Source organism: Cygnus olor, chromosome 8 (genome assembly GCF_009769625.2).
Source record: "Cygnus olor isolate bCygOlo1 chromosome 8, bCygOlo1.pri.v2, whole genome shotgun sequence".
NCBI classification, from domain to species: domain Eukaryota; kingdom Metazoa; phylum Chordata; class Aves; order Anseriformes; family Anatidae; genus Cygnus; species Cygnus olor.
Window position 1 is genome coordinate 3,460,855 of NC_049176.1, and position 27,606 is coordinate 3,488,460.

Below are 27,606 nucleotides of genomic sequence, written 5' to 3' on the forward strand. Positions count from 1 at the left end.
AATTTTCAAGCCACGGTGTAAAACATTGGATGTAGAGAGAATGTCATATTACTACTTTTAAAGCTGATCACAAGATTTCAGACTAGACCTGCAAAAGCTGTTCATACAAAAGATTTGACATTAGAAGAAATAACTGAATAAAAACATAATGAAAACTGCCAGCACAATTTACCAAGATGCTATTCCTGTTTCTAATGAACTTTTATTTTTGTTTTCTGAGAATTTACACAACAATAAAAAGGACAAAAAGTTGCTTTGATAAAAACATGTGAAAGCCAAGTTAACCAGTCAAGTGTAATATTCCTAACCCAGATCTGTTTACTGAAAGGTGAAACATGAAAGACACGATTCTTAGAGAATAAAAAGCTTCTTACTCTTGCCTAACTCACTAATTGAGGTCTTGCCAAGCAAAGCTTGTGTATTTGCCAAATGACAGTCTTCATCAAACTGGATTATTTCTCATCAACTCCATTTTCCTGAAGTAATAGTTACCTGCGCTATATTACTCTGAAAGACTGTATTCTCCTGTAAGTGGTAATGCAGACTTCCTCGGGAGGGACCTCAGAGTTTCAGAGAGACTGACAAAATCTTACAGAAACAGAACAACTGGGAATAAAATCTTAACAATTCAGAGTTGCATCAACTCATTCAGGTTTCTTGTTCTCTTAACCGAGGAATTTGCATACCCGCTCTTCCCTAGCATGATAGGTTCAAGGTTAAATTGCAGCACATGTAACTAAAACAGTGACAGTTCTGCGAGTTCCTTGTCAGCTAATGTTTGAGATGTTCCTAAGCGCATTTAAGTCCTTTTTTAAAATTTCTAAAAGTATGAATGTTTAAATAAGACAGTGTTATGAATTTATTGAAACAGTTGACAACTTCAAGTGAAAACTGAAGGCTAAAGTACTCAAGATTACATAACCACATTTTGGGTATAACCTAGTAATAAATCATGTGACAAAACACAAGAGCAAGTCAGCATGCAGCAGACCAAAGCTTCCAAAACCATCAAGTTTAGTGCTAGAACTCTTTTCTTTAATAAATCACGTATAGTATTAATTTACGCTATTATTCCCTTCTGTCTCATCAACAGTGAGGAGAGGAGGGGAAAAAAAGGAAGTGAGGCAGGAAGGAAGTTAATTACTCTGTGATCCAATAACATGCTCTTTATAATCAGACTAACAAACCCATACCCACAAATGCCTGAGATTTTTAGATCAGATGTTGCTTCAAAGAAAGCAAACTGCCCCTGGTAAAGGCAGCTGAAGAAATTTAACACTTCATGCTTGGGAGTTATTGCTGAAGGTAATAGAGAAACAGCCCAAAGAAAAGCAGTTTACTTCCATGCGCAGTGAAATATCTTTCTAGTCACTAGTATGATGCATCCTAACATACGTCATATTTGACACAATAATATGCATCTTAAGTCAGTAATTGGTTGTGCTAACAAAGTTATTTCACAGGTGTTGAGGATTTTGTGTCTGAATGGACATCTCCTACCCACGCAACAATTTGAACAAATCTCCTACTCACATAACAAGTCTCTTCCACGTAACAATTTGAACAACTCATTTGATTAAAAAGCAGAAGTGGACAAGAAATTTTGATTGGGAAGAACAGCAAAGGCAGGCCGTTTTGACTCTAGAAGACACTGTTCTGAGCTACAGCACTTCAAAGCTTACTTCCAAATATTCATTTTGTTATCACTTAAATATTTCTACTGTCTTCCTCAGAAAGGCTGCATTTTTAAGAAAGCTAGCAGGAAGTCTGATTTGGTGTATGAAGTTGATACTACTACTTAAAAACAACTCCTGATGCCAGGGCCTGTCTTTACTGATGAAACAGAAACAACATGAAACAAAACAGAAACATCATCAAATTGATGGACACGACCGGGAAACTACAGCAGAATCAGCATTTCCCTACAAACTATCAAATTTGCATTCTATTCCTCACTTTGCCCCTAGCTTTCCAATTTCAGAAAGATACTGACAAAACTATAAAACTGTAACCCTACCAACACCTACTTTTACTTCCCCAATAACACAAATTTCCTTGAAGATGTGAGTGAGAAGAGGAAGAAAGCTTAAAATCAGATATGGATTTACTACCAAATATTGCATAACTGATAGCGATGCATGCTGCGTTACAAATATCAATGGAAAGCTTAGCACTGTTTATCTAGAAGAGCTAGGTTATTATACAGGATGCAGTCATACCAGCCAGCAACTGTCACTTAGTTTCTACTTCATATTAAGTTTTACTATGGGAGAGTACAACAGGAGGAGTACTGTTACTGTATCAAATATGGATGATACCTTTAAAAAAGTCCCAATAGATTAGGAACTATGGATTCAGAAAATATACCACAAATTATATGTCCAAAGTCTTTAGATGTGCCCTAGAAGATAAAGGAAATGTGACTTCCTTCCATTATCTTGTAAATATACATGGTATTATTATACATTCTGGTGTGTGGTTAATTGACACATGGATTAAGGAATTTATTTATTTAGTTTCCTTCAGTGATTGTTACAGAAAATATTTGCAATCCAAACAGTAAATTACAAAAGTTAACTTTGAAGAAGGATCATCAGGAACTCCTTTAGAAGACTGAAGACAATGAAGATTCAGAAATGCGTGTAGAAAATAAACCCCAGAACTGTAAGATTTGCATAGAAGATAAGCTAGAAACAAAGGATGATTAGTTTACACCTCCACAGAAGCAGCACTGAAGTCACTGGAGTAGGGTACAGTTGATGCTCGTAAGTTTTTCAACACATGGGCAAAAAAAAGTTATGTTTAAAGACATGACTAGAACTTTTTCTTGTTCCACTAGAAAAGTCTTGGTACTGCAGCAAACCCTTTGTTAAGCAGCTATAGCTACCATCATGGATGGAACAGCTGAGCTGGGAACACAGTGACAACTCTGTGACCACAGCATAGGGCTATTATTTTATTTGTTCAGTGTAATTATTTCATGTCTCTTAGAAGTACTCTAACTACACTCAGTTTAACTGTTGACCTTCTACGTGCTGTCAGAATCTTCCAAACACACAAGACTTTAACTTCACAGAATACTTTCTCTGCTGTTCTAAAGCTCCAAAAGCCAACAGGAAGTGCTATATCAAAACCCTTAAAATAAGTTGCAGATGTTCTTCAAAAGCAAATTTAAGCTTTGCATTCTGTGATTCTGTATGAAAGGTGATCATTTCATACGCTTGATAAAGAAAAATGCATAGCAAAAAACTTTTGTGTAGTATGAATATATGAAAGTCTTCTATTAAAGACACTGTTTATAAGGAGTACTTAATCTAAGAGATCTTTTCCATTTTATAAAGCAATCTTACAAAGCTCAACTATTTTACCCTAGCTCAACTACAATTTAACTAGTCTTGTGAGCTTTTTTTTTCTATTTTAAACAAAACAAAGTTAAACTAGCTTCAGATAGGTTATATATATGTTCAAGCTAACTTATACCAAGACTTAATCAAAGTAACTAATGGGGGGTAGAAGTACTCTACAGAATACCGAAGAAGCAATCCTTTTTAACATACAAAACGCAACAGATGAAAGCACTTACTTTTCATAGACCAGTTCCTCATCAGTACAGAAGTAGTGGGTGTTCACCGTGCTCTTGGGTTTATTCCGCAGAGTGGCGAAGTACAGCCGGTCTGAAAGACAGTCGGGGGCTGCCCTAGGACCGGACCCAGAGCCCGGCGCTGCGGCGGGGGGGGTCCCGGCACGGCCAGTGGGCAGGGGAGGGGAACCCCCACGCGGGCAGGCACCCTGCGAGCAGAGGGGAACCCAGCAGAGGCGTAGCAACAGGTGCCGGCCCCGCTTCTTGCCGGAAAGGAGAGGAGGAAGGAACTACTTAGGCGTTCCCCGCAGCAGCGGGGCAGGCGACTCGCGAAAACCGCAAGGCGAAGGGGGGCAGAGCCGAGCGGGCCCCCGACCTCCCCGGGCTGCGGCAGGGCCAGGACGGGACATAAGCCGGGGCTCCTTCCTGGGGGGTCGGGGGCCGGACCGGCTGCCCGGCCGCGCTCACCTTTCACGAACTCGGAGGCTCCCCCCAGCACTTCGGCGGCGGCCACCACCGGCTCCATCTTAAAGAGGGCGCGGAGCAGCGAGGCGCGGGGCGGCTCCGAGCTCATGGCGGCCCCGGGCGGCGCCGGGACGCGGTGGCTGGGAAGCGGCCCGCTGCCCGGAGGGGCCGCCCGCTGCCGGCAGCGCCGCAAGCCGCATAGGAACCGGGGCGGAGGCGAGAAGCCGCTCCGGGACGCGGCGGGCGGGCGGCAGAGCGCCCGTAGGGACTCGGGCTCCGCTCCGCCCCCAGCCCGGTGCCGCCCCCGGATAAGGAGGCAGCGGGCGGTTACCAGGCGACCGGCGGCGCGCTAGCAACAGCGGCACGGTGCCTTTGTCTGCACCGGCCCGGAGCTGAGCCGAGCCGAGGCGGGCGGCCGCCCTTAGCCCCCCCGGCCCGGCGGCTCCGCCCCCGCCCCACCGCGCAGCGGCCAGGCGCCCCGCGGCGCTTCCTTCTCCTCGGCCTGCCCCGGGGCTGCCACTGCGGAACGCCCCCGTGGGGCAGGGCAGCCCAGCCCAGGAGGAGCCGCGAGTACCTTAGCGGGGTGGAAGCGGGGGGCGCCACACGGCGCGGACCGAACCACCGCCGCCGCCCTGCCCAGGCTGGGGCGTTCGGTTGCGGGGGTCCCGGCCCGGCCGTCCCCACTCCGCCGTCTGGCCTGATGGACAGTCAGCCCCGCCAATCCAAAGCTGCTCTGTCAGCCCTCCGGCCAATGAGCGGGGCGCACTGAAGAGACGGCCGCTCCCGAGCACGCCCCCCGAGCGGGTCTCGCCCCGGCGGCGCCGCCTTCCCGCCTCCCGGCCTCGTGCCAGCGGCTGCGCCCTCAGGTCTGAGGGGACCAAGGCGTCACGGAAGGCGCCTGGCGATAGGGGACAGCGACACGCGGCTTCGACACTGCACGAAGCTCCCAACGCGCTAGGATGAGTTGAGGGCTCTCCCCGAGAAGTAACTGAGGGGTTAAGCAGCGGTGAAATGTTTCACGTGCGCTGCTAGGGCTGTGGTAACAGGACAAGAAGTCACTCGTGGCTTTCTGCTTAAAGAAAGTGAAAGATTGACTTCTGGCAGTTGATTCAGAAAAGCTGAATTAGCCTGTTGGCTGCAATTAACCTCCTGACAAATAAACAGAAGCATTAAAAGCATTGGAAATGCCTTTCTTCCACCCACCCCTTCCAAAAGAACTTGTAAGTGCCAAATAGAGAAGACTGCTCGTCTCATTCTCACACCTAATCAAGAAAAAGGTAATAAAAGTGAGGTAATCTGTTAAAGAAAAATGATGCTATTCTTCCGCAGAGGAGAGAAAAAAAAAGTTGAAATACCTTAGAAAGACATAATAATGTAATATGCAGCTCTGAGGTCCACATTATTATCCCCATCTTTTCATAACATAACCTAGAATCACTCTGAGTTCACATACTTAATTCTAGTGTGCTTGCAGATGAGGCTACACAGGAGTGTAAAACACTTTGGACTCCTCTGTTTTTAATCTAGTGTCATAGCACAGGATGATACTTAAAAACTTTAAAAGTGCTGAAGTGAAAACACTTTTTCAAGTATTTGTTTTTGTAGCTGCTTATTTATTTTTGGTATTGGTTCTAATTATTTTGTACCTGCATTCTTACATTGTTCTTTTCCTTTTTTTTTTTTAATAGCTCCAGAACTAATATTCCTAAGTATCACTCTCTTTGAGTCTGGTCCTATGAGCTTAAGCAAGGAATTTCTTTCTTACTAGTAAGTACTATTCTGTACAACATACTTGCAAGACTGAGACTGTAGCCTTCAGTAACACCACATTAAGTAAAGGTTGCTGGAGGGTATTTGCTTTCCATGGAAATCAATGTGTTTATCTATGTTGTTCTATACGGCTTTCTCTTGTATTTTTATCTGTAATTAAAACAAATACTCAATTCTTTATTTACAAGCAATGTCTTGGAGTAGAAATTCTCTATGGGGCAATATATCCAAAACCATACATTATTTTTACTCAAACTTTCATTACAGGCCAATGCAATACACATTTCTAAGTGCATGCCACATTGAGGGGAATATGCATGAGCAGTCTCAAGTTAGCTTTAACTAAGGTATCTTGGGCAACAGAAGCAAAGATGGAGCTGTTTAACAAGCTACATTCCCAGTATCTAGAATCCCTAGATAGTTTTTGCTTAAGGCTGTTCCTTGTAAACATATCTAGCTAGGTTAGTATATCTAGAATGCATATGTGCCTGGAAACTGAAGACCCCCTCTCAAAAATTGTTTGCAGACTTACATACCTTTGGTGAGATAACAAATGTTTTGGTTGCATACAAGTTTTTCATTAGTGGCAGTTAGCTAGAACCATAGAAAGCATAGAAAACTCTTTTTTTTCCTCCTGTAAAAATATACTAAATAACCTCCACGGTTTTTTTTTTTTTCAGTTCCAGCATTCTCTCATAGCTTTTATGGTAGGCTTACACCTTTTAAAATGGTTTCAGAATGTTTTCATCTCATTTTTTTCTTATTATAATTATTCCAATTACTATTTTTAATGTTTGACACCATATATCAAGGTCACAGTGACATCTTGTGGCCTTTTTTTAACTGTAGGTAAAGCAGCAATTTTTTTTGTAGTCCTCTTGTGTAATTTCAGGACTATATCCTGTTTAAAAAATGTAATTTTAAGAAACCAACTTCTCCTTATATTAAAAATGATTTTTTTACACGTATTTCTTAAATATGTATCTTAAGACACCATTTTAAAAAAAAATCTATATTGCATAAACACTAATTTCTACAGAAAATTCAGAGATGGCGATGAATCCGTTCAGACTCCAAGATAATTCCAAGTGACATCTAGGTAATCTCCTAGAAGAGCTCATCAAATACATAGTCTTTTGTTAAAATATAAATTAAATGTTCAGTAATATATTTGAGCAAAGACTTTCAAGGCACTTTTATAACCGTCGATGGACAAACACATTATTTGTAGTTACCAACAAACAAGTTAAAAACAAACAAAACCCCTTTGGTTCCTAAGCAAAATGAATTATAGCTAAACTTGAAGTCCGATCTTTGAATTTGCTTTTGTTTAAGACTAACTGCTTACTGCTATGATTTTATTATGTCTTTTTTACCCCTTTATGTGAGCTTTACCTAAATTAAGTGAATGTATGCGTCAACAAATACCTAGGGTATTTTAAAAGAATAAGATATTGGTACTGCTCATTCGTATTGAAACTGTGAGCTTACTTTAGGCATCTAACAATGAAAACTTGGTCAATAATGTGAAAATAAATACATAACAAATCTGTTTATATTTTTTTATTTGACAATGGTACAAATTAAGTTTACAAGTATAATAAAAGCTTGTTCGATTAATTCCTTCACTGATAAAGAGCTAAAAAAAAAAAAAAAAGCTCTAAACCAACCCCTTCTCCCCAACAAAGAACCCAATACTAAGATTTGGCTCAGTTGACAGTTCACTTTACATTTTAAAGGTAAGGTAAACAGTATCTGTGACTCTTCACAATTCCAGTTAATACTGCACAGAACAGAAATTACAGATGAACAATTAAGTAAATGAAATGCAGTACGTTACCTCTATGAAAGTTGCATTTCTGGAAAGGTCATAGATCTATTTGGATACTACTTATCACTACAGCACAGTAATTAAAGTTTACTTTTCACTATTACAAGATAATTAAACAGACTTTACATTGCCATGTTAAGATTTCACCCCTTAAAGCTTACAAAAATACTAGGAAGACTTCACTGACCATAAAACAAATCCTTTAACACTGATAGAACAAGACAAGAGTCCTCCGCTCCTCCCAAAGAAACCCAGACTCCACATCCAGAATCAGCTGTAAAGAACTTGTTACATTTTTCAAACATTGGTTTTGTTCAGCTGAGCAGCTAACTGAAAACAGGTTTGTCCTATGTTAACATAATATTTCCAAAACTAGAGTCCCAATGTAACAAAAGCTATTAATAATAGCTGTTTCTTGCCTGAAGCCACATAATTCAGAGACCGGTAATAGTCCATCCCTGCCACATCACTGTACTTTAGAACACTTTTTTATAACGTTTTACCCACTCATTGTACATTTTAATTCGGTTGCTAGAGCTACCAAAAACAGAGATGAAAGGAACCGAAAAGTAAACATTCACTTGAAAGAGTAGTTAAAAAAAAAAAAAAGCAGACCTGTAATATTACAAAATGTACACTCTGGAATAAATGTAGAACAGCTTACTCTCATCAGGAACTGTAAATAAGACTTTTTTTTATTTTAAAAAATGAGAATTTTCTTGGGAACATTTTTGTAACAATGCGCATGCAATATAACAAAACAAAACTAAGTACTCAAGAGAGTATGAATAAGACAATCTCATTGTTTTCTTTTGCTTCCCTGCATATGTAATTTTCATATTTTATGTATTCATGTTTTTGTACATTTCCTACTGCTAGGTTTTACCTTTCAACTGTCTGCAGTGTTTCAGCAACTCTAGGCAAATTATTAATAGGAAAAAAAGCCATATCAAAGAGATCATTTTTCCACTATCTCAGAAGGAGCAGTTATTGTAGGCAATGGTTTTAGGACTATCTCAGATTAAGGTGGGGTACTCTTCTTCTGGTTTGCTTTCATAGCAGCTTCAGAAACATCTCAGAATACAGAATAACAGCTTATATACAACATTCAAAAGGATTTTGTACAGGAGCCTTGAAGCCTGGCCAGCCGTTTGCTGCAGCCCTTGTATAGTTTCACTGGGAACTGTTTGGAGGAGGAGGAGAGGGGAAGGAAGCATCTAAACATGTAACTATCAAAAATATTCCTAAACCTCATTTGACTAGATACGTATATTAAAAATAATAATAATAATAAATCATGAACACTAAGGGTAGGGGTGCATTTTTGTCTCCAAGTTTCTGGAGAAATGGCCTAATTGTAAATGCTTTTCAGGTGAAGGAAAGAGGATAATTTTATTATAACTGAACATTGGTATTTATTTTTAAAGTTTTCTCAAAACCTTCCTTGGGGGGTTAGTAAGAAAGGGGGACAAAAAAATAAAAACTAAAAGCTGTATGGAAAAAATTTGGAGGCTACAATTAAGGATGGCCAAGATGCAGTAATTACATCTTCTCTCCTTGCATTCAGTACAATTCACTGAGTATTATTTAACATTTAACCCCTTAAATTCATTGGCTTACATTTTATTTTTGTGATTGGCGTAGTTAGGAAAACCAAACTGAGAAATCATGATATTAGAATATTTTAAAGGCATGCCATCATAAATATTTACCAGTTTATTTACACAGTAAGATCTCTGTAACAAATGCTCTGCTCGGTGCCACATTCCGGAGTAGCCGCTGTTAGTGTCTTTTTCTAAATTTCTTATATCAACAGGCTTCACAAACACTCCTGAAGGCTTCCCTGTATGCCTTGCTACCAGAAAATTCATGGCAATATCATCACAATTTTGAGTTTCATCTATTAAGGCATAAACAGCTTCTGGCTGTCTTTGAAAGTCTTCTAAATACCCACTATGAAAAAATGCTGCACCAATAAGAACCATAGAATATTGATCTCCATTTCCAAATCCAGGGTTCTGCAATTCAAAGCTGCCATAACTGTATACACCTGAAGGAGTAGAAATGTGCTTTCTAGGTACAAATCCCACTATATGCTCTGGAAATTGCTGAAAGTAAAAAAGAAATTTAAAAAAAATTAAAATGAAGATGATGCTGTGAAATAAAAATGTTATACATCTTTCATGAAAACTTATACTTTTTCTTTTTTTTAATGAGAGGAGCATAAGATTACTGCCAGTAAATACAGAGAACACAGCTGTTGGCATATGCTCCTTTGATCTACAGAAATGCCGCACTTAAATACAGTTTTGCAAACTTAACACGATATGCCTCATTCCATATCATATAGCATTAACAAATATCTGTCCTCAATTTGCAGCTGTATACTTGGCACAAAAATCAAATTTTACAACCAATCTCTTAGATATACAGAAAAACCAAAGCCTCTTATTTTTTGTTTTGCAGCCTACTAGCAATTTAAATAAATTCAGCAATTGGCAACTTCTGTGTTCATGTACAAGAAGAGTTAAAAATCTGAAAGTTACAAACTTTCAGGTATAACTAATGTTGATGAACATTTTGGCAATTTCTATTATTCAATGTTTCAATCCTTTTAAAATCTAATTTTACAGCTAGAAAAACAATGGTAGAACACTGTGATATAGTATTAGTCTAATTAAAACCATTAATCTCGTTTGTAACTCATAAATACTGCCTGCCAAGGAGTAAAACATTACCTGCCAAACAGAAAAGGCAAAAGCAAGGTCATGAGCACTGACTAGTGTATCATCATCCATCATTAAAACAGCTGAAGGAAGGAAAAAAAAAAACAAAAATTTTTAACTTAGCAAAGGATTAAAATACATGGGCACAGTATGCAGTACAGAATTTGACAAGTTAGCTGTGAAACTTCTATAACCTTTTAGCTAAATCGCAGACCTGTATCATAACTCCTTGAAAGCAAATTCTGAAAACATACTTAGATTTCAAAGCTAAAGCAAGGCTGCAGCTCTGCAATAAATGGATGAAAACCTAAATTTTAGAGTATTTGCCATCCTACAACAAAATTCAGGAACCTCTGATCATCTGTAGTACAGCTGGACAAATCTTTGTTGGAAAACTTGGGAGTGTTTCACAATGCAACTTCAAATTCTACTAACCTTGTGTAAAATACAACTAAAAAGAATTAAATCTCATATACTGAAGAATGGTATAAGGAATTTTAAGCATAAAATTTTACCTATCTCCTCGCTATTTCCAAGTTCGAGTAAGCAAGCCTAATAAATCATATTGAACAATGCCAATGCAATTAACTATGATCGAAAAATCTTTGCCTTAAATTTTAGGCAAAAGGCTATCAGAAAATTTCATTATCAGAAAATAATGAAAAATTATATCAGAACTCCAGATGCATTAAGGCTTCTAATTTTACAGTCAGCACAATCGTATTACAGTAAAACAAACAAACAAACCCGCTGGGGAAGCTGAAGTTTCTAGTGTATGCCTATAATTCATGGTTTGAGTAGCAAGGCATGTTAGGAAGGGGGCAGTAAATAGAATTACCTTTACTAATCAGAGTAAGATCAGGTCTGTAATGCAACATTTGGTTTTTTTTTTCCACTTGAAACAAACAGGACTTATTGTTGTGCTTCTCCTGGAAAGAGCTTAGGAAGAATATTTAGATGAATAGCCAAAGACTTGGGAAAATATTATTAAAAAGTATGTGTGACTTGAGATAGAAAGCTGGACAGTTAGGGAGGGGAGTTTCTCTGAGGAGTAGAACATGCTTGAGAACTTTGTCTTAAAATCATGAATTAAATCAAGTCTTTATCAGATAGCTTAAGACCAAATTAATGCAGAGACTCCACAAATATGTGCACTATGAATTTCAGTGAACTACCTATGTTTGCTAGACAAAGCAAATGGAGAACAGACAAAGTTGCAAAGGCCTATGAAATGCATTTGACATCCCTTTTTTTTTTTTTCTTACTCTTAATTGACAACTTCTAGCCTGCTGCTTCTGGTGGTGACGGGCATCTAATACTATAATACAAGTTCCTTCTGTATTACCTACATTGCATGAAGTGGCCCAACAGTTCCACGGGTTCATTACATAGTATAACTTGAACCATCTCTCTTCAGAATACAGATTTTGAGTATGAAAATATTAGCAGTAATATGAACTGCTGATTACCTTTTGTTTCCAGCTCGGGGAAATTCTGGAGTCTGTTCCTCATACGATTTACAGCTTGAACTTTAAAGACAACAGGGACAGGATGAGGACCCAAGGAATTCCACATTTCCTCTGGTATCTTCTCACCAATGTTGTTCCACACAACAATCACTTTATGTAAATGGGGGATGGCTTGATAATGATTTAAAAGCTTTAAAAGTAAGTCAGTTCTATTGTATGTCTGCATAATAAGAGTAAATGAATCCAAGGTAGACTGACTCTGGGCTTTTGGTTCCCTTCGCAAATTGGGCATTTTGTCATCTTTGATATTGGGAAGCAAAGCTGTTAAAGCACCTGCCACAAGAAGCAAGACAATGATCACCATGGAAGTGAAGCGTAGTAGGCGGATTCCCATAACTCGTCCTGGAAGTTTACAGAAGTGAAAACACCTTTAAAACAAGTAACAGGAAAGGAAAAGTTATTAATCCCATGTACAGCTACCTCCCTTGCTTGCACAAAACTCCCGTAACGTTAAATAAACTTTTAAGTAAATAAATGAGTGAATATGTAAGGAGGATTTTAGGACCTGAGGCAATTAATTTCAGCTATCAAGGCAGATACTTCTGGTACTCGGCTTCTAATGTTTACATGCTTTTCACCTCTGCTTTTTTGGGTTAACTCTGAATTTCCTCGTTTTCCAAAAATTAACTTAGATTAATTCTTTATCTCTATATTGTTACCATCTCTTATTTTCTCAGTACCGTGTTTTTGAGTGAACGTTTACATACCAAACTCATCCAGCTGAAATTAGAAAACATATTTGTACTTCCAGCACTGCAGGAGCCTCGCCTTAGTTGTGAAACAAAAGGGAGAGAAGGTGCCTCCTCAAGTACACAGACTGTGGAAAATACGGTTCTGATCATACTAACTGAAGCTATCACACTGGTAGGGCAAAAGAATCATGCCAAATGAAGAAACGTAGGGATGTGGGAACATCAGAAGCAGCTGTTCTGAAATCCAGAATCCAGCAGAAACTGGAGGCGTCAGAGGCTAGGTGCTGTGTATTAGCTAACCGCAGGGTTGGGGTGCAGGGGTCAGCCTAATATAAGGCAGGGGTTTCTGGATCCTCCTGCTTTGGGAACTAAGTGGGAGCTCTTACAAAGCAGCTCCTACAAAGGCAGCCTAGATTTTCACCTCTTAAGCAGTATTCCCAGTTCTCCAGACCTTTATGAATTGTAACCTCAGCGAGATCTACCAATCACTGCATTCCGTGGTCTGCACCTCAAATGATGCGTGATCCACATCTGTTCCTTCTCTGTACTAGCAAGATTGATATGCATTGGATAAAAGATAAAGAATCTAAGCTTACTGCTAAGTAGTTATTCAACTACAAATATCAGGTGTTACTCCGTTAGTATGTTCAAGGCTTTCAGCTGGAAACTCTGGTTAAATTGAGTGATCCAGGACAGTCTCATCAATTAAAATTTTTGACAGACTGACTGTGTTTTTTTCACAGAAGTTTTGATCTTTTTCCCCCCCTAAAGCTCATATATTGTGCTTGAAGATACGAATATGAATTGCATAGTCTAAAAAAACCCTCAACTTACCTCATTGTTGTCAGGTAAGATTGTTTTCTCCCCTGTTGTTTTTACAGAAGGACAGTCGTTTGTGATCCTTGAATCTGATGGAGATTAAAAGGAGTCTATAACTGGAAATTAAAAGGAGTCTGTAACTGAAGATCAATAGTTAGCCCACATGCTACCACCATCTTTCTGTAAATTAACATTCCTGTTGATTACCAATTCACGTGCACATTCTTGGCAATTATCCAATCCCTTTTCCTATTGCTCAGCTGAGTAATTACCTCTGCCTTTCAATGAAATCTCCAGGAACAAATTATTATATTAAACCAATTGGTTAGAAAGAAAACACAGCACTTTTTTTTTTTTCTTTTCCCTAACCATTGCAACATCTCTGCATTGTGTCCTTAGCGTCAGACAGAGATGCAAGCAGGTCTCCAGAACCTCACGGTCCATTACAAAGTTTACCAATCACCACTAAAATGCATCATTTGGCTACCATAGTCAAGCAAGTAGTCCCAGTAACAGATCTTTTCTGGCTCATCCCCTTCAAACTTTCCTTTACAAAGTTTACCAATTGCATCGGAGGTTTAAGGCACAACATCTGGTGTTTTTTAACTACCTGGTCTGTCAGGTAGAGAAGGGAAAGCAAATATAAGTGTAAGCACAAAAAGGAAGCATGCACAAGATGCAGGACAGTAACCTAAGAAAGCTGTATAAGTTTGAGTTCCAGTTTTATCACTGACTTATTTTGTGATGCTAGAGAAGTCATTAAAGCTGTTTCCAGAAATTAATCACTGGTTTTGGTTGCTTCATTTTAGGTCATGCCTGATTTGTAAAGAGGATGGAGGAGCAGCAGTAGCTACTCAGCACTTCTTAGCTCCAGCATATCTTGGTCATATCTGCTTGGTCATATGTGATTTTGTAAAGCTGAGCCTCAAATTCTCTTCCCCCAGTTGCAACCTAGACGTGACAGTACTTACCAATTCTACTATGATGATTAATTAGTAAAAATCTAAAGCACAATTCAGGTTGAAATTTAAGTGTTGTTTACTCCAGTAATGAATCCCACGTTTCATCACATCCTTATGCTTACTCAATTACATACAATAGGCTGTAGTGATAAGCAAGAATGCTACTATGTACCTGCTACTTAAATGTCTTATACAAAACCTTTACAATTAAAATCATAGCACTTTTCAGTTAGAAAGCGTTGATTACTTTTGCCAATTAAGTTATGAAATTGCAATGTAATACTGACCACAAACATACACCACCTGTAGAGAACATCTTTTCAAACCAAGACTGACAGAGATAAGAACCGTAAGCCAACGTACAATATTTCAACCCTCTTTTCTAAATAAAAATGACCTCCTGAGGGGCCCGCTCCTTCTGGCGGCAGGACCCCAACCCCAGGGCAGAGGAGCCCCGCACCGCCGGCCCGGCTGCCCCCTCACGCACGGTTTCGCTCCCGCGCGGGCCGGCCCCAGCCCCCCCCCGCACCTGCCGGCCCCGCACCGCTCCGCACCTCGCGGCCCCGCGCTCCGTCCCGCCAGGCCCCGCTGCACGGCCCGGGCCGCGGCCCCAGCCCGGCGCCAGCCCCGGCAGCGCCTGGGGTGCGCAGGCGCGGTCGGGCCGGAAGTGGGGCTGGGGAGGGCTGCGGAGCGCTGCCGGCCCCTGCCGGCCCCCTCCCGGCCCCGCTGCCGGCGCTGCCCGGCCCTGTCCCTGCCCTGCCCTGCCCTGCCCTGGTCCTGCCCGTCCCGTCCGTGCCCCGCCGGCCGGGCACGCCGCCGCCCCGCGCCATGCTGCCCCTCTCCATCAAGGACGACGAGTACAAGCCGCCCCGGCTCAACCTGCTGCGGAAGGCGTCGGGCTGGTTCAGGTGAGGGCCGGGGCCGAGCCCCGCCGAGGGGCCGAGGTGGGCGAGGCCGGGGCCGCCCGGCCGAGGCCTCCGGCCGTGACCCGCTGTGTGTCCCCGCGCAGGTCCATCCTGGCCGACAAGACCTCCCGCAACCTCTTTTTCTTCCTCTGCCTCAACCTCTCCTTCGCCTTCGTGGAGCTGCTCTACGGCATCTGGAGCAACAGGTATCGGGCGGCCGGCGGGGGCGGCTATGCGCGCAGGAAGCGGCGCCTCCCGCGGCTGCCACGTCTCCCTCCGGCGGGGCCGGGCCTGGGCTCGGGCTCAGCTCTGCTCTGCTCCGCTCTGCCCGACGGGGCCCCGGGGGCTGCCGAGCCCCCCGGCCCCCCAGCGAGATGTGGCAGCTCCCGAAGCGGCGTTCCTGTCTGGGGCGGCCGGCCCGGCGGCTGCTCGCCTGGCTGGGAGGAGAAGCCTGGCCTCGCAGTGAGCCCCGGGATCCGGGGGCTCTAACCGCTTCCCCCTGGCCGCTTGCCACGGCGATCCTTTGTCTGGAAATGGGAGCTTGTAAATGCTGGGTGGCAGAAACCGGCACCGCACCGACTGTCCCAGCTCTGAATGAGAAACGAGAATTAAAACCTCCAGGTATAGAAAAGTGGCACATAAATCCACAGAGGTGTAAAAGATGGCAGGGACTTGATTAAACTGGTACTGAAAAAATCTGTAGTAGAACATAATCAGGACATGTGAAGTAACTGCTGTATGGTGTTACAGGTAGAGAACAGATAACGTGGCATCTTCATCACGTGCTTTGTTCTCAACAGAGATGTTATTTTATGGCAATATTTATAAGTCCGTACATCAGTCGACTGCCATGGGAATGTTTTAAGCCCAACAATTTGTCCTTGCGCATGGAATTCAAAGAGATCTTTATCAAAAGCTGTAGTATGGGCACAGATTACTCGGACGCTTGATTAGGAGTCCTAAGGAGCACTGTCTGTTTGGAAACTGTTGCATCCTACTACTTACAATTCGAGAAAATTAGAAAAATATGGTATGATCAAATCCTTAACACTGTTTACAGTAACAGCTACTCTAATGCTAGTGAGAACCCAGTGCTGTCTGGAGCACAGACTCTCTTGGCGCTCTGCAGACTGTCTCAGATGTACTTAGGTTTGACTTTGGCGGTTCACTTCTGCAAATTGTGTGTGGACTATTGTATACATAGTCTGAGTAATAGTATTTTTCTGAATAACTCAGGAGATGAGAATATTTTTTTCTAAATGGTTCAGGCATAGACAACTGTATGTTCATATGTACTTGTTTTGTTTTAAGCATAACAAATTTTTGTTAGTGTGATGAGGAATGAAGTATCTAAGAGAAAAGGTTCTGTATCTGAGATAACTAAACTAAGAAACTGAAGTGAAACTTGCCAGAAATTTGATACTGAAGAATTGAGGTTACTGGAACTGCAAGAACTCATTTATTCGTATTTGGTTTGGAGATTAAGAATTAGGATTTGCTGGATATTCATTAGTTGGACCTCATGTTTATATTTCAAGTCACTAATTTCAGGTATTTTTACGTTAAGCCTAGTTTTTGGGCTTGAAAAAAAAATTTTACCAAGCCTCTCCTTGGTAGAGAGGAATAGCAGCGAATATAATGAGGCATGCCTACCATCAAAGCAGATGGTTCATGTCTTGAAAGAACAAATATGTAAGTGAAAAAAAAGGAGCCATATAGGGAAAATCACTTCTCAGATCTGAAGAGCACAGCTCCTTTGGCTGTCAGCATGAGACATGTAGAAACGGAACATTTATGAAAGGGGTTTTTGGTATCATCTTGGAGCAGCTCTTTATTCCAGTGCACCTGTCTTGGGTGCCTGATGCTGCGTTAGAAGCATGGTGAAGGTGATCTTGAATTCTGTTCTCACTAGCGTCCTTAACGATGTCAATGAGACAGAGATGGTAAGACTGAAAAAAACTGCCATGATTGTTCAGATGAGTCTTCCCTTGGCTTCCATAGACTATGGATTTTCTGTTTGATCATGATTCTGAAAAATACGCCTTTATCCATTCAAATGTAAGTAGGTTGCCATGAGTTCTTTGACTGGGCTATTCTTATTTTGAAATAAAATCTGTGATTTCAGCCCCCAAAATTGTTGATAAGTTCTAAAATAAAATCTTCGTTTCTCTTTTTGATTACTTCTTATATTCTTCTTAGGTTTTGTTTACCGAGTTGCTGAGTTGTTTCTTTAAGTCACAAAACCACAATCTAAGTTATATGATCCTCTTACAAATAGTCTGGAATGTTGATGTTCTTGAAGGACAGACAACAGAACGGATGCCATATTTTCCTAGATGAGAGCTTAAAGTTGAAGTCTGCTCCTTAGGCTCTTCTGTTTTAAAATATTTACTGCACATGCATTTGTGCTACTAAATCAACTGTGGAAGTGTCCTCTCTTAGATGGGGAATGTGTGACTACAGGGTTTCTGCTAGATTATACTCTGGTTGATGTGTTGTGCTGCTAGTGGAAGTTTTGCATACATCCCTGTGTTACTACTGCTTAACTGGATCACTTGTTTACCTTAGTAATCACTTCACACCCACCTTTTTTTGTCTCTTTAAGTTACAGGTCGTTAAAAGAAATCTCAGATGCAATCAGATTGCTAGATTACTAAAATAACTCTTACCAAGTTTCCTGTCTTTTGTGCAGCTGACTCACTTATTGCTGTACCTCGAATACTGAGTGTGTCTATGCCATGTAGTGAAATGTGTTGCAGACAGAGTCTTTCCTGACCCATGGTGATGAATACACCTGCCTCTGTTTACTCTGAGATGTTTCAGTCTTGAAAGTGGCTAAGCTATGTTGGTGTTGCACCTGTGGTCATCTTGCAGGTTTGAGCACATTGCCATGATCCCTTGCTGTATGGCTTCTGGCTATAGAGCTAATGTGTTTTTTTCTTTGTTTCAGTAGCAGTTAGTCCTTAGACATTTCTCTTTTCTGAGAGACTGTACAAAAAAGCCATTTTGTAATCATTGCAAACTGAGGGCTACTTGCAGAACCTGTTTATGATCAGTAATTTAGTCCAGTTTGACAACTGTTGTTTGCAGTTTCAAATCTTGTTTATATACAACATACAAAGTGATACAAGTACTGAGTTATGAATTAAGTTGCTTTGACCTTTGTAGGGTAAAACAGCATGCTAAACTTCTGAGTTAGTCACACAAAATTTTAACTGTGCATTGGCCATTAAACTAAACCATTTAACAAGTGGTCTTTCAGCCTCTGCTTCCTTCAGCTTCTAGAACAAAATGTTTATTTTCTGGTCAATACCTTGCAGCCGATAAGGGAAAGATATAAGGACTGATAAGGTTTACAAGCTGTGGCTCATCATTGTTTTAACACCATTGTATCACTTTTGAACTGAAATTAACTTGAATGCATTTACCTGAAAGCACAGATGGAACAGGTAGTTGTTTGCTTTTGTTTCAGTGCAGATATATTTAAGTCTAACTGGAAGAGGTGTGGTGATCACCAGCAAAAAGAGTAAATGATTTCTATCTTTAAACTTTGCAAAATGAAGAAGCAGACACCTGTAGCAAACTCGGTAAATTAATTTCATACTTGGAGGGAACCATCAATAACCAGTTTGTGGTTGCTAGGTACAACTACATTCATAAGTTTAAAATATGCTTTGGTAGTGTCATTCTTTAAAGTTTAAAAAATGAAAAACAAACTTTCCATGAAGATTACTGTTGCTTAGTAGGTAGGAGTAACTCAAATCTAATTGATAGTGTTACCTACTTTATGTTTACATCCATTTATGTATGTAGTAGTCAAAAGAACTTAAGGGAAATACTTGTTGCAGTTCTTTTATTTCAGGTAAAAGAGAATATGATCTGTACAATGTGTACTGAAACTGTTTTTCAGCCTGCCCTAATTGTAGAAAGTGTCAAGTTGCTGCAGTGTGAATGAACATCAAAGAAAAATTCTTAGCACTTTGTATCTGATAAAGCATTAGCTCTGAAATAAGATGCCTGAGGGGAAAACTGCTGTGCTGAAGTAGACTTCACTATTGTCAAAAATTCCAAGACTGTGAACTAAAATTATAAATAGAAGACCTCAGTCTTTACAGGCCTAAATTATTTTGTCACGGGCATACATTACTCAATTTTACGAATGTTTATCATGGTTGAATCTTTTTCTTTTTCTTTTTTTTTTTTTTGGCTGTAGACATTAAAATTATCTGTGTGTGTGAAAACTCTTCCAAAGTATCACATTTGAAAATGTGTTTGGGAGTATTGCTTTTGTAAATGATGTTAATGGTAGTCTTAACCAGAACAGTTCTAGTTAACTTATATATACACTGCATGTAATATATACTCAACAGCAATATCTTTAAACCCATTTTTTTTAACTATGTGTAAAATACTGCTTTTATAAACTTATATGGGGCCAGTATTTAAATACAGCTTGTATGTGTGCACTTTTCTAGCCAAATTTGTTTATATGGTCACTGAGGAACCTTGCCTTCTTTTGTACACTTGCTGAAATAGCACATCTCAGCAATGTGCTGTGCTGGTGATCTATTCTTCATGTCAGTATGGATATATCTTCTGTAAGACTTTTTGACTTGTAGCAGAAGCACCTTATTGTGGTTCTGGTCCATACTAGGGATGATCCTTAGCAGCTAATTGCCTGTTGTTACCCATTGACCAGCTGAATTTGGGAGGTGAAGTGAACCTTTTAGTCAAAATAGCTCAGTCACTGTGATGTTTTCTTTTTAGTTTTCCTTCTTGAAAGAGAAATGGACTCAAACTTTTTCTGTGGGTGGGGATTAAAGCTAAAGAATTGAAAAGATAAAATCTTAATTTCTGAGCATTGATATGTTGCCTAGAGAAGGTATTAAGCATTTAAATGTCATAGCTACCCTGAAAAGCTAACTGGAGAATCAACAGACTTGTCACAAGAGCAAAATGAATGGAAATAATCATTCTCAGAAACTTCATCCTATGGAGCATTTTGAAATTGGCACTTATTTAATGCTAGTTTAATCATAATTCTTGGTAAATTTTTCTATATTCTGTATCAGCTATTAGACTAATCTCTCCTAGGATATACCAGGTGTTTAATGTAACTTGAAAACCAGACTGTTTTGTCCCTGATACTAAATATATATATATATAGAGAGAGAGAGAGAGAGAGAGGGAGAGATTTGGTCACAGTACGTAAGTGAATTTCTATTCTGAGAACTGTCCACACACTGAAGGCATATTTTTCTGGCAGCTGTCAGGATTTGTATCACTAATAACGTTAATGAGCTACATTTATTTGGAAGTTTTCTTCCAATTCAAAACTTCTGTTGTTTAGGTTGAGGCTTTGCTGAGACATTGCCTTGATTTCTTTTGAAACATTTATTGTGGTCTGAATATCTGAAGTCCTTGGGTATATCCATGACAACAGTTCTGATTAACAGCATCTTTCTGGTTATGATATTTTTGTCAGGAAGTACAACCAGTAGAGCTGTGACAAAGTGAACTTTAATTGCATCAAGAAAATAAGTCTTGTGTGTTGTATATATACGGTAGGTGATCCAAAAGTCCGTAATAGTTTCATACAGATCATAAATATTTGCTGAAAGAGTTGAAAAATGCTTTGTAACTGGGTGAAATAGATCAAGATCTTTAGAAGCATGTAATATAAATTGATTTTGTTTTCTAATTTGAGGTGGTAAAAAGTAGAACTTCAATTCTTTGATAGACTTAAAGGTTTTTTATGTTGCAGTAATCCTGTGCCCCTTGTGGGGGAACTCTGTCAGAGAAAACGGATGAACCTGGCTTGTCCACTATGCTATCATTACTTGGTATTGATAAACAGAATTAAAAATATTTGTTATTTGTGGGTGTGTCTACTGCAGGGGCTTTGGTTTGTGTCAGCAGAACACCCTCCCACACCCCTCACCCCGACATATATGATAGGAGGTTTTTTCTCTAAGCAGTCTTCCAAAGCACCTTTACTAGGCTGACAAAAGCAGTTCTGTCAGCATACTTTCAATGGCCGTCTAGTGGGGGTTTCTGCCTTGTGCTAGCAGAACCGTGCCTGAGGCTGACATAGTACTTTGCTAGTTACAAGATTGAATGTTCTCTTTTTTTCTCATACCCAGCATAACTTGTTTTTTCTGTTCTTTTCCAGTTTAGGTTTAATATCAGATTCTTTTCATATGTTTTTTGACTGCACTGCTCTATTGGCTGGATTAGCAGCTTCTGTTATTTCAAAGTGGAGGTCAAATGATGCTTTCTCATATGGGTAAGAGACTTCAAGCTGTTACTCTAATGTATTTCAGTAAATAGCTTGGTGGTAATTTTTCACTGTATACACAAAACCTCTTTTTGCAGAACAAGGAAAAGTTACATTGAAAGTGTGCTTTTTAGGGTGAGTTATTTAAACCTTTAATATGAACGTATCCCTAAAACAGGAAAAAATGTAAAGGTGTTGCTTTTGGCGAGCACATTTAACTTCTAAGAGCTCTGCAATAATACTAGTGCAAACAGGTTAGGCAGCAAAAAGCTTCCATGCTTTGTCAAGTGTACAGCACCAGTGTATCAAGACCAACTGCAGCATGGGTTTGCCTGCATGGTGTAGTGAGGTACATTACAGGGGAATCTTGGACTGGTGGTGCTCCAACGCCTTCTTCAGAACAGACAGTTATCACTGAAAGGAACAAGTCTCAGTGATGTTGCATCTGAGATTATAAACTATGCCTTGCAGAACCAGCAGTATTCAGCAGGTGTCTGTCATGGCTGTGGCTGCTGTTAACAGCTGCCATTAGCACAGCTGTACTGACCTCTAGGCTGAGGAATGTCAGCCCATACTGCCCTTCATGGATATAGTTGCTGCAGTGGTTCTGTTTCAAGAGAACTTGGTTCCACTGTGCCCTGTAAAACAGTACTGGTAATACAATATTATTCACTAGTGATGCTAATTAATTAACAGCAAATGAGCTGTAACACAGGTTGCTGCATTCACCATAGCATTACTGACCTGAATGTCAGCATTTTAGCTTCAGCTGTCTTGCCTAAGCATGGATCATGTGGTTTGGGACTCAAAATACTGTTTAATTAAGGTGGAAATTCTGGTATACCTAGAAATCGGCTTAGGAAGAATTGATTTTGCCATGAACTAGCTGCAATGAAGGCAGGTTCTGTCTTAATTACTGCACTGTATTTAAACAGCTTATGTTCAATTTATTAGAGTACAGCCACCATATATTAAGTCTGGTGTTTCCTACACTGGAATTATATGTTAATCTAACCTGGCTCTTTCTTCACTGGAGAAATTTAGTAGCTGAAATAATTATTTTTTTACTTAAGACCTTTACTAAAAATCCCCCTGTTAAAGGGGAAACAAATTAATGTATGACTAATTTGATATTAAACAAAACTTTATGTCAACATTCTTAAATAAACATGTGAGTTGTAATCATATTTTATGGTTTCCAGATATACATTTATGTCATAACTTCCAGTACAGATTATCTTAAATGGGAAGTATCGAAAGCTTTCTTTCATCCAGGTCAGGTAATGGCTGCAGAGGCAAGTTCTTGCTGATTTTGCAGTTGGGTCTGTGGACATAAGTAGAATACTTAAGTTAGACTGGTGGGTTAAGGACTGGGACTGTTGTGAGATACTATCTTGCTTGCTCAATTTTCTGTACCTGCTTTGCTTTCACTTGCTCCACTTATCACTTCATTGTTTTATTACTGTTACCTTCCAAGTGATCTCCGAGTTGCTGTTTTTTAAAACACCTGTGGAAGTTGAGTAAAAGTTTGCTGTAATGATGAAATTTCTGTCAACATAGAAAATAGTGAATTTCATATAATTATCTGTAGCTTATATTCTCTGTCCTCATTTGGAAATTCCCTGTGTAATTCAATTGTTTAAGAACTAGAAATTTGTACTCCAGTTTCTAAGTTTCACTTCTCATTTTCAACATTTAAATGGAGGTGGTAATAACTGCTGTTGCTTTTTTGTTTCTTGCAGATATGTCCGAGCAGAAGTACTTGCTGGCTTTGTAAATGGTTTATTCCTCATCTTTACAGCATTCTTTATATTTTCTGAAGGCGTTGAGGTATGTAATGATGCAAATTATGCTATCAATTTTCACATTTCTATTTGTATCAAATTTCTATGTGTAGAGTGTATTTAATGGGGATAAAATTACTGAAATCTCTCCTTAAAGATCTGGGATCTGAACAGCATATTGGGCCATCTGAAATTGCTGTTTTGTGACATAAACCCAGTGTATCAGTACTAGCTCCTTAAATAGTGTTTTGATGGTATGTAAAGGTTCTGTCATCTTGACGCTGTCCTTTTTCAGCCAGTGCATAGGATATCTAGAAAGACCTGTATTTTTCATTGTTAAAGGCCAGATGAAGACAAGAATGAAAGGCCAAAGATTGTCTTATAGAGTAGAGAAGTTAATCATAAGAAATGGAAATACATTCTGTGAAGAAGTTTGGATAACTCATCAAAGAAAGAGCGTTATTTTCCAAATCTTCAAGTCTGATATAAATGTCAAGTGGTGATAGTTTGAACTCTTATAAGGACACTGTTCTGGATTTTTTTAATAAAACGATTCAGCTGATAATTTTGAGATTAAAATTTAGATATCAAAGTTGTCTGCACTAAAGTGTGATATTAATAAAAGTAAAGTTGATAACTAATTCTGATCAGCTTGCATGAAGTTTTACTTATTAATGAGATGCCATTTATTTATTTATTTATTTCTAGTTCAGAATAAATTCCTTTTTTTTTTTTTTTTGAATTAATAGAGAATTGTGAAAAGCTGTCAGGAACATTTCCTCTACATAAATGATCCTGTAAATACTTCAAAAGCAGTACAAACCGGGCTGAAATTTCCTAAAATATTGGGAAAAGCTGAGTCCAAATCTAGAAACAGCAACAAAGCTTACTAGAAAAATTGAGTAATGCTCTTTACCCTTCCAGTGGTAATTTTGAAACATCATTGCCTTCCTACTGGTCTTAGCTCCCATGCAAGTATTCCCTTTTTTTTGTGATGATGACCCCTTTTCTCCCTGTCACTTCAAAATTTTCCATCTGCTGAAAGTTTCATTGTTTTTCTGTTGCCTGTACCTTTCATCCCTGTGGATGGATGTTGAACGTTTTTCTCTCCTTTCAGTAGCAGTTTACATTCTTCAGCACTTAGCTTCAGATTCAAATTGTGTTAGTCCTATGTTGTTTTTTTTTTTCCTAAAGCTTTTTCAATATAGATGTTAAAGTTTAAAAACAAACAAAACCACAATTTGTTCTCATCTGTTGTTTCATTCCCCTCATCCTCACTCTCCAAAGGAGAAAGAAAAAGCTTTTTAGACTCCTGGAAATTGTTTATATTATTTGGGCAATCCATGTATTACAGCAAACTTAAAATGTTTTTGCATGTTCTAGAGCTGAATCCCACAGGAAAATGAAATCTTACAATCAACGCTAGCTAGATTGCTGAGAATATTTTAATATACTTTCACAACTTTATTTATACAACTTCAGCTTCGGACAATAAGAATTAGTCTGTGCACCATCTCAGAAATTGGAAGTCCTGAGTAATTCTTAATTATGTCTTTATGTATACCTGTTTGTATGGGAGTGCTCCTGTGTCTAAGCACTTTTGTGCTACATTTTTCAGTGCCTCTTAATAATGTGGTGAGACTGTAAAAACATCATGATTGCTTCTTGGTTTTTTTCTTTTTTTTTTGATTTTTCCTAGAGGGCACTGGAGCCTCCTGATGTGCATCATGAGAGACTTCTTCCGGTTTCTATACTGGGATTCATTGTAAACCTTATAGGAATATTTGTTTTTCAACATGGAGGTCATGGGCATTCACACGGTTCTGGTAGGACATCTGTAATTTTCAGTACTGTTTACTTTGTTAGCACCCTGTGTTCCAGAACCCTATTATCCTTCAGTGACAGCCCCAGTATTACATTTTTAGGTCTTTTTAGTGGCAATCCTGGACAAATGTATACGGGACTTGTTGCAGTGTTGATGTCCATATTTTAACACCAGCCCTAGTTACTACTGTAATTCATGTATTCTCACATAGTTCTCACCCATTAACTGTAAGACCTGGAACTCCAGAATCTGCATTCTGGAACATGAGTTCTACTGTACCTTATTGGAAGAGAGATGCAGAGTATCTTCTGGACAAAATTAAGCTGTAGTTAGGCAGAGTCTTTACGAGCAAAATGTCTGAAACAAATTTTAGTTACAGGATGAAGATTCAAGTACTTCTCAACTTAGGGTCTTTGGGTCTTTTGAACTTTAAATGCAGAATTTGCCTAAATGTATATGGTAAACATTCTATTTCTTTTTTTTTTCCTCCAAGCTAATTGGTAGCTATTTCAGCTTAACATATAAACTGATAGTATAAAATAGCCTATGGACTTTAAGCAGCAATTTAAGCTTTAATGTTTAATGTATGAATAATAGCCAGTTTCGAGTTTTTAGCTGTTTTTAATGTGCTTGTATCTAGTTTTGTGCACGTATTGAGTTGGGTTAAAAATAACACAACTTGTTTGAGAAGTAGGAATGTATAAAAGTACTTGACTTTTCAAATCGGATATGTATTTCATATGGCTACACAGCACAGGTTTAGATATAAACAGCTTGTGTTAATTTTATTCTAATTTATTTAAAGCCACATCTTGAAGTGACCTAAAAGATGAATATGTTTTAAGTAGCTTAGAGACAGATGTAAGTATGCTTCTATTTGGCACTTAAATTTATACTCATTTGTTTATAGGGCATGAACACAGCCATTCTCTGTTTAATGGTGGTCTCAGCCATGGACACAGTCACAGAGGTCATGGTCACAGCCATGAACATAAACATGGACACACTCATGACCACAGCCATAGCCATGGACACTCTCATGGTCAGGATTATTGTCAGGGTAGGTGCTTAAAGTCATAGACCATGTCTTGAATTGGATATTTAAATGTGGTATTATTGATTTTTCTGAACGGAAGAGAGATGCTGGCAGCTTGTTGTTGTAAGCAAACAAGGAAATAGCTTAATTAAATATGAGGTGTGCTACGCCAGTGCCCTGTTTTGTGGATCATTTTGCTAAATGGTGTTTAATTTGTGATCTATGCAGTGTTAGTTTTTAAAAGTTTTAATTTACCCTTATGTTTTGAATATTCACCTTAATTTTATGTGCAAGCAAAATAGAAGAGTATGTATGCAATAGCAATATAATAATTTAATAATAATAATATAATCATATTAAGTGCTTTATTTCAATTTTTGATGAAAATTAACAGACAAAATTAAGATGCTTTGCTAACTTCCCTCTCGTGTGTGGTCCTTGCTGTCTCCACATTCTCCCCACCTTTCTTCAGTAGAACAATTTGATTCTTGCATAAACTATTATATATCCTCACTAGAAGTCATTTCCTATCCTATGACAGTTTTTTTTTCTTAAGAGATTTTTCTGACTTGTTCCACAGAGGCCTTAATCTACTTGAATGAGAGGATTTTTTTTGACTTAGTTTTACCTTCTCTGTCTTATCCATCTTGTTGTACATACCATTTAAATGCTTTCTTGATGGAAAATATTCCTTGTTAGCAGATTTGCTGATTGTACTCTTTTTGCTTGTATGTATGGCTTGTGTTCTTGAGATGGCTTCTTTTGCTAAGTATTAGAAAGATTTTGTTTCTCACTTTTTTGTTAAATAAACATATGTTGGTCTTTTTATTTATATATTTGTGGTATGTGTATGTATATATTATATACATATAAAAGATCATTGTGTGAAGTTGTGCTTTCTTTAAAAATATGTTTTAAGAATTATTACATTGCTAGAGCAAAATCTAGTCATAGTGAGCAGCTTTTCTGTGCAAGAAATTTCAGAAAGGAAGACCATAACTGAATATACAACTGGAGGGAGTCTTTGCTTAGGTTAATATGCCAATATTAATATTGTCTTCACAGATGACCATTCTCTTGAAGGGATGACTGGTTCCAGCAAGCAGATCTTACAAGGTATGAGAATAAATGTAGTGGTTTATTAGTTTATTGTGGTCTGCCTGTGAGTACTCATTGCACATCTATTTCAGAGGGTGCCTCTGGGTAAATGCTACCTCTTTCTTAGAGGAGCTATCCTGTGAAGTCCTATTTCACATGTGAACAGACCAGTGCTGTATCGTGTGCATGACTGGGCATTGAGACATTCACTGAAAGTATTGACGCGATGCTTTGTCAACATGGTTTAAAATGGAGATCCCAAAAGCTGGGATTCAACTTCTGTTATGATGCTAAAAAATCAAAGAAG

The 27,606-nt window shown here is 39.1% G+C and overlaps 3 protein-coding genes across 4 annotated transcripts in view; 1 reads left to right on the top strand and 2 right to left on the bottom strand.

Annotated features, from left to right (window-relative positions):
* Positions 1-4,480, bottom strand: part of CDC14A (cell division cycle 14A) — a 57,943-nt gene extending 53,463 nt beyond the window's left edge. Inside the window, 2 exon segments of the mRNA XM_040566311.1 lie at positions 3,584-3,674; positions 4,049-4,480. Coding sequence (XP_040422245.1) covers positions 3,584-3,674; positions 4,049-4,154 — 197 coding nt within the window. The 5' untranslated portion in view covers positions 4,155-4,480.
* Positions 4,481-7,363: 2,883 nt separating this feature from the next.
* On the bottom strand, positions 7,364-15,038 carry EXTL2 (exostosin like glycosyltransferase 2). 2 transcript variants are annotated; one of them, XR_005822288.1, is made up of 6 exons: positions 14,929-15,038; positions 13,428-13,501; positions 11,842-12,269; positions 11,211-11,311; positions 10,385-10,455; positions 9,683-9,754 (listed from the first exon to the last, which is right to left on the bottom strand). XR_005822288.1 is itself a non-coding variant. In XM_040566316.1 (5 exons), the coding sequence occupies exons 2-5, from the start codon at positions 13,430-13,432 to the stop codon at positions 9,263-9,265; spliced, it is 996 nt and encodes a 331-aa protein (XP_040422250.1). In that variant the 5' UTR covers positions 13,433-13,501; positions 14,929-15,038; the 3' UTR covers positions 7,364-9,262. The 2 variants fall into 2 exon arrangements, 1 of the variants encoding a protein (XP_040422250.1); XM_040566316.1 differs by lacking the exon at positions 11,211-11,311 and having other exon boundaries at positions 7,364-9,754.
* The window catches only part of SLC30A7 (solute carrier family 30 member 7), a 30,017-nt gene continuing 17,438 nt past the window's right edge, over positions 15,028-27,606 (top strand). Inside the window, exons 1-7 of the mRNA XM_040566315.1 lie at positions 15,028-15,282; positions 15,384-15,485; positions 21,452-21,565; positions 23,299-23,386; positions 25,040-25,166; positions 26,076-26,225; positions 27,267-27,317. Of these exons, the coding sequence (XP_040422249.1) occupies positions 15,203-15,282; positions 15,384-15,485; positions 21,452-21,565; positions 23,299-23,386; positions 25,040-25,166; positions 26,076-26,225; positions 27,267-27,317 (712 nt within the window). The 5' untranslated portion in view covers positions 15,028-15,202. The remainder of the gene's footprint in view (positions 15,283-15,383; positions 15,486-21,451; positions 21,566-23,298; positions 23,387-25,039; positions 25,167-26,075; positions 26,226-27,266; positions 27,318-27,606) is intronic.